The following is an 8,729-nucleotide window of genomic DNA, read 5'->3' as shown; positions in this document are numbered from 1 at the left end:
ACAAAGGACAAGAAAGAGTAAAACGGAGTGGGGGGGGGGGGGGGGGGGGGGGGGGGGGGCAGCAAACTCAAACTGAAATGAGGGAGAAGCAAAAAGGAGGGTTAACCTTTTGTCTTTCTTCAACGCAGCTACAGTACTACAGGGAGGAGAAAGTAATGTCATAAACCAAAGACACTATTTCAGTTATTATTAGAGAAAGAAGGAAGGTGATAAAGATTGAAAGAAAGAAATGTATGCATCATCAGGTTCCTGGGTGTACCTAAAATTGTCAAAAGCAATCGGTAGTGAGAAATGTATGAACCGAAAACTGGACTGAATGTAATTTGGTTAAATTATTTTTAATTATTTGTATTTTTTGTTTTTACATTATAATAAAAATTTAATAAATAACAATTGCCACTTACATGATGAAGCTATGCTTATAAATATATATATATATATATATATGATTTTTTTTTTGTTTTGTTTTTAAATAGAAAACAAATGAGCCCTCTATGACCTCATATAGTTCAAAAAAGGTGTCTCGTCTGTCCTCCGAAATACTTTACAGTTTTTCTGCCATACAAAGGCAGATCTGTTGTCTGTCTGACAACATCTTGGCCTTGGTTCATGAATTCAATGACAAATGGCTAAATGGCTGATATATTTCAGGGGTTTGAGTTTGTGTGAGTTATCTTCTCTCTCTTAGGAGAGCTAACTGTAGCAGATGAACTGGAAACTAAAGCTTTATTCTGCATTTCTGTTCGGCACCCTGGAAACGATCATTCTTCTATTAAAGACACATTAGAGTCAACATGAAACCAAAGTTGACCTATTTACTTTCTTAATACATTCTTGGTCTTAATGTGAGCAATTCATCAACGCACAGTATTATTGTTAGAAAAAGGCATCCAATAGAATAACTTGCTTTGGCTGTATGACTTTCTTTTTCTGTTAAGGGGAAGTCGTGGCCTAATGGTTAGAGAGTCGGACTCGTAACACAAAGGTTGTGGGTTCGAGTCTTGTACCGACAGGGATTGTAGGTGGGGGGAGTGAATGTACAGAGCTCTCTCCCACCTTCAATACCACGAGCAAGGCACCGAACCCCCGACTGCTCCCTGGGTGCCGCAGCAAAAAAAATGGCTGCCCACTGCTCCGGGTGTGTGTTCACTGCTGTGTGTGTGCGCACTTTGGATGGGGTAAATGCAGAGCACTAATTCTGAGTATGGGTCACCATACTTGGCCACATGTCACGTCACTCACTTAAAGGGTCATGAATTACACCATTATACAGGTAAAAACCATTTGTCCATTTTTCCAGCCAATTCGAAGTAGTGGAGCACTACAATTTTTTTCATATTAATGACAAAATATTTAGCATTTATTAGTGCATTTTGGTATTTAAAACCCATTTTTCATGACCAATCAATGCTCAATTGATAAAATCAAACCCTACATTTTTCTAATTGAAGCTCGACTCAATTAGAAAAGTGCAAGTATGAAAGTAAAATGGGTTTGGCATTTCATGTTGACTTTAAAACAGGGAGAGACTAATTTACAGACACTAAGTTTATGGAGCGCAGATGACAGAGGGCAAATGCGGGCAGATGATAAATGCCAATGTTTAATTTTTTAGAACACATACTATTAATAGAGCGTAAAAAATTATGTCAGGCATCTTCCGCTGCGGTTCACCACAGCCCACAGCATCCTATGATCTGGAACGGTCTGAACTAACCCTCATGTCATTCTTCTTCCATAAAATTATCCTGCCATTATTTTCAGTATTCAGCCCACAAATGCTCCTCCAGTTCAACCAGTCACTGTCTAAAACTGGCCTAATGTTGAAGTCATACAGTGAAACGTTCAACTGGAAAAGCGAGGATTGGTTTACTATCCAGTGTAGAGCAATCCAGTGTTATTTTTGTTGCCGTCTTCGGAAACGGGAGTGGATGGAAGCGGTCAGTTGTTAGTCGTGTTATTTTGTCAAAGAGAAGAGGCGACGGCATCGAAGACAGTTTGAGGAGAGTGCAAAAGGAACCTTGTCATGTTTGAAGGGACATTCTCTAATTTGTAGTAGGGTCAGACACAGAAATATCGAACGAGTGACCTCGGGGGTGGGGCAAAGGAAAGCAAAGCAACTCAAACAAACTAAAGGACAGAAAGAAAGAAGGGGGTAGAAGCACAAGCGCCATGGCAACACATAGAAAGAGGAAGAAAAGAGTTACCCATAAGTAGACGACGTTTCACCCGCTTGTCCACATCAGCTACTGACGTGGTATTGAATTCAGAGCTCTCAATTGCAGCCTCATCTTTCTCTAAAACACAAGTGACAGGGGACAAACAGGGAGGAGCAGGTTAATGAGAAGCCCAATGTCCATCGCCCGCACAGACAGCCCTGCAACAGGCCGACCCGCCTCTGGCGCACGCCCCCGCTGACGTGGACGTAGATGCCAGGACGCGGGCTGCCTGACCATCTTGGCGTTTGAGCCCAAACCAAAGCCAAGAGGCGTAAAGCCATGAAGAAGTGCAAATAACCCTGTTAGAGTGTTAATCACATGAACAAATTAAAGAATATCAAGATCTCCCGAAATGAGGGAAAAAACGAACATGAGAATGTGGGAGGAGCTTAACAAAAGGTGGACAGGGTTTGGACGGGAGGGACTGAGATTGACAGTAAGATGCTGTTTCCGTTGTAGTTCGTCTTCCATATCAAACGGCCACTTGTTTACCTCAGCAACAGAGAGGACAAGCAGTGGAGGAGGGAGAGCGAGAGAGAGATAGAGATACAGAAACAGAAGGGGAAGGATGAATACAAGTCAAACTGCATGATCATGAGATGACGACAAAACAGGACACAGAAAGGACACACTCAGTGACAGAGGAAGAGCTGAAAGGAGGATGACATGAGAAGGATGGAGGTCTCATGATGGGATCCATGAGAGGAAGGTGGGGCATGCCGAGAGGTGGATGAATGAAAGAGTCTGGGGCAGCGCTGGTTGCCTGTTTGTCTATGGAACACATATTACAACTGGCTTTGACAGTCGAGTCAATGCAGAAAACCACTTTCCGAGTGTAGGGAACGGCCGGGCGCATGTCGTGAGGACGGTAATGGCTTCCGAGCATGCAGATACAAGCACAGGATTGGTGTTAGAGTGTAAGGGGGCGGGGTTCTGGGCCAAAGGGAGCCAATCCTGAATGGGTGGAGGCAAGAAGGGCCAATCAGGATGTGGATGTCTGCCTTAAAGGGACAGTTCACCCCAAAATGACTGTTCTTTCATTATTTCCGTCCCAAAACCAGTCTGAATTTCATTTTTGGTAGAACCCAATAGTAGATACTAAACAAAATGTTCACACTGCTCTTTTCTGTTAAACGAAAGGGGACAGAGACTGTCAAGCTCTAAAAAAATGCACCATAAATGCAGCCCATCTGACAATATTTGTAGGCTTCTGAAGACATAAGTATTTTGGTTTGCATAGATTCAAATATGGTGCATCAAGATGTGTCATGCCAGGTTTAATGTCAAAGACATGCGTCTTGATGTGCCATATTTGAACGTACGAGTTCAAAGTTTTTGATGCCATATGATAACTTTGTGTAAGGAACAGACCAAATGTTAAATCTTTATTTGCTGAAAGTCATCTTATTTGCGTTTGCATAAATTCAAAAATGACGCATCGAAATTGAGACCTGTGACTAGATTTTTTGTGCTTTTTTGTTGTTTTTGAAGCTTGACAGCATTTGTCCCCATTTACTTTCATTGTACGCAAGAAAAGCAGCATTTGTCCCCATTTACTTTCATCGTACACAAGAAAAGCAGCATGAACATTCTTCCTATTTTTTCCACATCTTCTATTGCTTTGCACAGAAGAAATTAAATCATAAAGGTTTGGAACAACATGAGGAAGAGTAAATGTCTTTGGGTGAACACTCTCTTTAAGATCAGGCACTGAAAGTCTGTTTGTCCTCCCGTCTTCAGTCACAGACTGGAGGACACTAGAATAACGTTGGGTGCGCATGTTTATAGAAATCTGACTGTACTATTTGTGTGTTTATGATTTGCGTGTATACAGACTTGGCTCTGACTGGCCCCATTTAGAGGACTCCACCAATCAGAGGTTGGAGTGAGTGCGATGTCACAGAAACAATTATTAAATAAGCAAAAGACAAACTTATCAATAATCCACTACCTCTAATGTGACTACAGTAACCATAAAAAAGCACAGAGGGGTTACTATTAATGTTTTTTTCCAATAAAGAAGGGAAAACAACGGAATAGAAAGAAATTTCACACTGACAAAACCATGCAGGCGAATGACAGCTCGTGCGTTAGTGTGAGAGGACAGGAAGTGAGCCGATAAGACGAAAGCGAGAGTGCAGGGAGAAGAAAAACATGCAACTAGCATGAGGAGGAGAGAGCTCTAAACGCTCTAAATGAAAAAAAGAGTGACAGATGAAAGTGGAGTGGAGGCCAGTTTTGCATTGTTTAGTGACTCTTTTTACTCAAGGTTGCAGATGGGGTTGGTTCATGCTTGTTGTGGGAGGGGGGTCAAGGACGAGGAGATGCCATTGGCTGGATGATTTCAGAGGGTCAGGCAGGGGGCGGGACTGGTGTACAGATTGGCTGGTCAGAGGGGATGCTGTTTTCTGATTGGTGGGGGCGCTACAGTTGATCAGGCTGCAATTGAGAGGTGCGTTTAACCCGTTTTACCCTTTCTTTCTTGCATTCGTAAGTAGATTTGCTTATAAACCTCTTTATTCCAGTCAGAATCACCCTTTAAATTGCAGACAAGACAGGCAATCAGTAACTTTCACCAGAGAGGCAGGAGTAAGAGCAGGGAGCCCATGAGACACGGCACACACTGGAGCGAAAGGGGGATCCTAAAGGAGTGCTAAACACAGGGAAAGACCAGACCCACACAGCACAGCTAAACACACAGACCACAGCAAGGGTCCACAGAGACAGAGAGAGAAGTAGAGGAGGAGGAGGAAGAAAGGAGGAGAGGGGAGACAGGGATGGGGTGGGAGCAGTCTCTACACTCCTCTTCTGGTCCCTGCGGCCGTTTGGTGTTGCTCCGTGGAGGCTGGAAAGGAAAAGTTGATTGAGTTTGATGGGAGAGAGCTTGCTCCGGGCTCTAAGCTGCCAGAGAGAGAAGAACCAATCCAGTGTATGGCAATCAGCAGGTACAACAAAACACAATTTTGTGCTTATGATCCTGTGGCCAATGGAAGTGTGTGTATACAACCATAAAAAATAGCTGCTTAACAGATTCATATTCATTTCTAAAAAGCTAACTATTTAAAGCCATAGTTCACTCAAAAATCAATATTCAGTCATTTTCTCACCCACATGTCATTGCAAACCTGAATGACTGACTTACTTTCTTGCAGGAAACTAAAGACAATATTTTGAAAAATCTATTTTTTTCCCCCACACACTCAGAAAAAATGTACAAAAGCTATCACTGAGGCGGTTCCCTTTTAAAAGGTACTAATGTGTACCTTTAAAGGGTCCAAAACAGCAGTGGACCCTATTTACTTTTTATTTCAAAAACAGTTATTTAAAATATATTATTTTATTAATTCACAGAAGAAAGAAAATCATACAGGTTTGCAATGACATTTTCATTTTGGGGTGAACTATCCCTTCAAACGGTGCACAGTTTTCCTTTCATTAAAATATTTTGTACAACAAAATCTTAAATAGTAGAAGAAAAATATGTACAACCACATGAGATTAAGTCAAAACAATTGCATAATAAAAGCTGTTTTACTCTACAAGTCACCTCACGATGGTCACCATTTTGAGATCACGTGACCAGCCAAATAGTACTTATTTTATCTCTGTAACCATCCTGCTGGACAATTTAGCTTGTGTAAAACTCAATCATGTCTAATTATAAATAAGGCATTTGTGCATTTGCATCCATGCCATTAAGTTCAAGATGACTGATATACTGGCACAACATAAACAAAGTGCACCTTCAAATACACTTTTAATGTCACTAAAGATCTTGGAATATCTGAGTGTGAGGATCTGATTGGTCACACTCACACTGAGGTGCGATAAAATACATGTAAATGTGTTTCCTGTGCTCTTCTGATGACTGATGACCCTTCACTTGCTCACAAGCCCATTTGAGCCCATTAAACCCACCTGCCAACTACAAAGTCTCAATCTCCTCATTGCAACGTTTTAGTCCCAGCTCATGTGCACACACACTGTCTGGAAGGTTTTATGCTTACGCACACCTTGAGTAATGATAACGACTGATCTAAATGTTAAACTTGGGGCGTATGTAGTCTCGTAACAAGAAGAAACTTTCATCAGCTAATGATGTGGTAGCTGGCCTACAGTTTCAGCAAGTTCATTGAGGAGACCGCAAAGGCTTGTGAGAGCCAAATGACATAAAAGATGCTCTTTGGAACTCATCCACACATGCTGGCACAACAACTTATAAAAGCCAGTCAAACATCGCAGAGGACATGAGGTTCACCCTAAGAAAACAAGCATGAAAATTAAACTTACCTGCAGCTGAAAAAGAAAGAAAACCCCTTTTCCTCTTCATTTCTGAAGTATTGCCCCTGGATGCAGCCGCACCCGCATGGCGTATAAAGTTTTCCCTTTCTGCAAATGTGGCAGAACTCCATTGGCTTTCCCACCATTATCAGGATGATGAATGTGTTTTGCACATAAAGAGTTCAGCGATGAAATTTCCATCATCGAGCTCATCTTCCCAAACCGACACAAGTACACACATCTCTCTCTCACCCAACCCATCCTTACGTTCTTTCGCTAGAGCAAAGGTACATCAGAAGTCTCATTTTCTGCTCTAACAGTCGCATGGAGCTGTGTGCGTGAGACAATGAGAGCATGAAAGCCAGACGAGAAGATGAATGACCAAATTAGTGGTGTCGCTCCCCGAGTGTCAAAACGAATAGGCTTTTCCATCATTGAATTAGCTGCTAACTGCTAAAGCAAGCATTGGAAATCACTGCCATCCAGATTTGATGCTCTCATGAATGCCACATGGGCTGGGATTTGCAGATGAAACATGAAACATGAGCTCAATCTCTAAGTTTTCTCTTCTCGTCATCATTACTAACGACAAACCTGTCAAGTCATATTTAAATGTATGCACATTTCATTAGAGAGCATTTTTGGGGTCATTTTAGTAGCTTTATTAGACAAAATAGTTACACTTCTCTTATACATCTTATAAAAGTGAATGAAAACAGGGGTTGTAAAGCTACAAAAAAGGTACATACACCATATGCACTGATACTAAAATTTTGTTTGATACTGATGATTTTGCTACATATATGTTACGAATATTGTTTTAAATGGTATTTAGTCATTATAACATTATAATCTACAGTACAAAAATGAATAGTCCTTCTAAAATAAAGATTATATTTAATAGTGTTATGAAACTATTCATAAATTATTCATGTTTACTGAACTTTGAGCCTTAGGCAATCTAAATGTAGAAATATGCTGCAATGAGAATGCACAAATATAAAAAGCAGTATATCCCATTTATCATGCATCCCTACAAAAAAAACACTATAAAATTATATGCAAATATAATTTGCATTTGTGCACATTAAACACTGTGCTTTAAAACCACACCAGATTTATTTGTGAACAAAAATGAGATTTGAGACTTTTATGATTTGTAACTTCTATGGTGCTTTTATATTACTTTTGTAGCTCAACAGCCTCCACTCATTGATTTCACAGTATGGAAAGAGATGTGCAAATCTCCTTTCATATTCCACCGGAGACAAAATGTCATACAGGTTTGCCATATTATGAGGGTGAGTAAATAATGGCAGAATTTTCATCTTTGGGTGAACTATGCCTTTGCTTCATGACTGGAGGACGCTACAATGCATATGTTTATAGAGTCTCGAACCACAAGGAACCAGTTCGTTCCTGGATGCCACATGGGCTGCGATGTGGGGTGCTCGTCTTTGAGATGTGAGGCCAATCTTTGGGGTTAGCCGTACCCAATGCACTCTCTCACCGCAGCGTACCGGGACCCTCAGTGCGGAAACTGTGATATGGACCATTCGGCCGGCCTACAAAAACTCCTTCAACAAACATTCTGTCCAATCTGTCAGAAACAGCCTTGCACTTATAACCCTGGTAAAGCTCACTCACCTCACTCTCTCCCCTGTGCTCATTGTGTAAATACGACGAGGCCAAGGTTTCCGTGAAGAACTTTGCTAGAAGAGCTAAACGGCAGTGTGTGTGTGTGTGTGCGTATGAGAGAGAGCGACTTACCAATGCAGGTCTTGCTGTCCGAATGCAGGGCATATTTCTGATGACATCCACACACGGGCCCCACGTCGGTGTCATCGCATGTGTGTTGGCAACCACCGTTTCCATAGTTACATGTCACTGGTAACACACAAGAACTGTAAGGAGGGCTAAAAAGAAAAGTGTACCGCCATGGACACCCTTTTAATCAAGGTACATATTTAGTCATGGACAGATGGAGAAAAATGCTAAATAAAAATGTATATAATCTTGTATATTTAGGATAGAAAAATAAACTTATGTCCAGTAATATGTCCAGTATCTTTTGTTGTTGTGAAAGTGCTTTGGCTGGACAAAGAGACTGACCGGATATTTCACATCTAATACATTGTGCAATACTTTGAATGAACAAGAATTTCAAGGACTTTGGTCCACGGTTTTCCCACTAGCATTAAAAATAGAAGAATGACGAATTGTAGATGA

At 41.2% G+C, this 8,729-nt stretch overlaps 1 protein-coding gene across 4 annotated transcripts in view; it reads right to left on the bottom strand.

Annotated features, from left to right (window-relative positions):
- The window catches only part of LOC107592233 (signal peptide, CUB and EGF-like domain-containing protein 1), a 71,552-nt gene that overhangs the window by 30,350 nt on the left and 32,473 nt on the right, over positions 1–8,729 (bottom strand). For 2 of the 4 annotated variants that reach the window (XM_016281650.1, XM_016281651.1), the window contains exons 6-7: positions 8,271–8,387; positions 2,208–2,297 (exon numbers count right to left, since the gene is read on the bottom strand). In XM_016281650.1, the coding sequence (XP_016137136.1) occupies positions 2,208–2,297; positions 8,271–8,387 (207 nt within the window). The remainder of the gene's footprint in view (positions 1–2,207; positions 2,298–8,270; positions 8,388–8,729) is intronic. The other 2 variants (XM_016281652.1, XM_016281653.1) reach the window with 1 other exon arrangement.

Source organism: Sinocyclocheilus grahami, unplaced genomic scaffold (assembly GCF_001515645.1).
Source record: "Sinocyclocheilus grahami isolate Dianchi unplaced genomic scaffold, SAMN03320097.WGS_v1.1 scaffold151.1, whole genome shotgun sequence".
NCBI lineage: Eukaryota > Metazoa > Chordata > Actinopteri > Cypriniformes > Cyprinidae > Sinocyclocheilus > Sinocyclocheilus grahami.
This window is presented reverse-complemented; position numbering and strand designations above follow the sequence as displayed.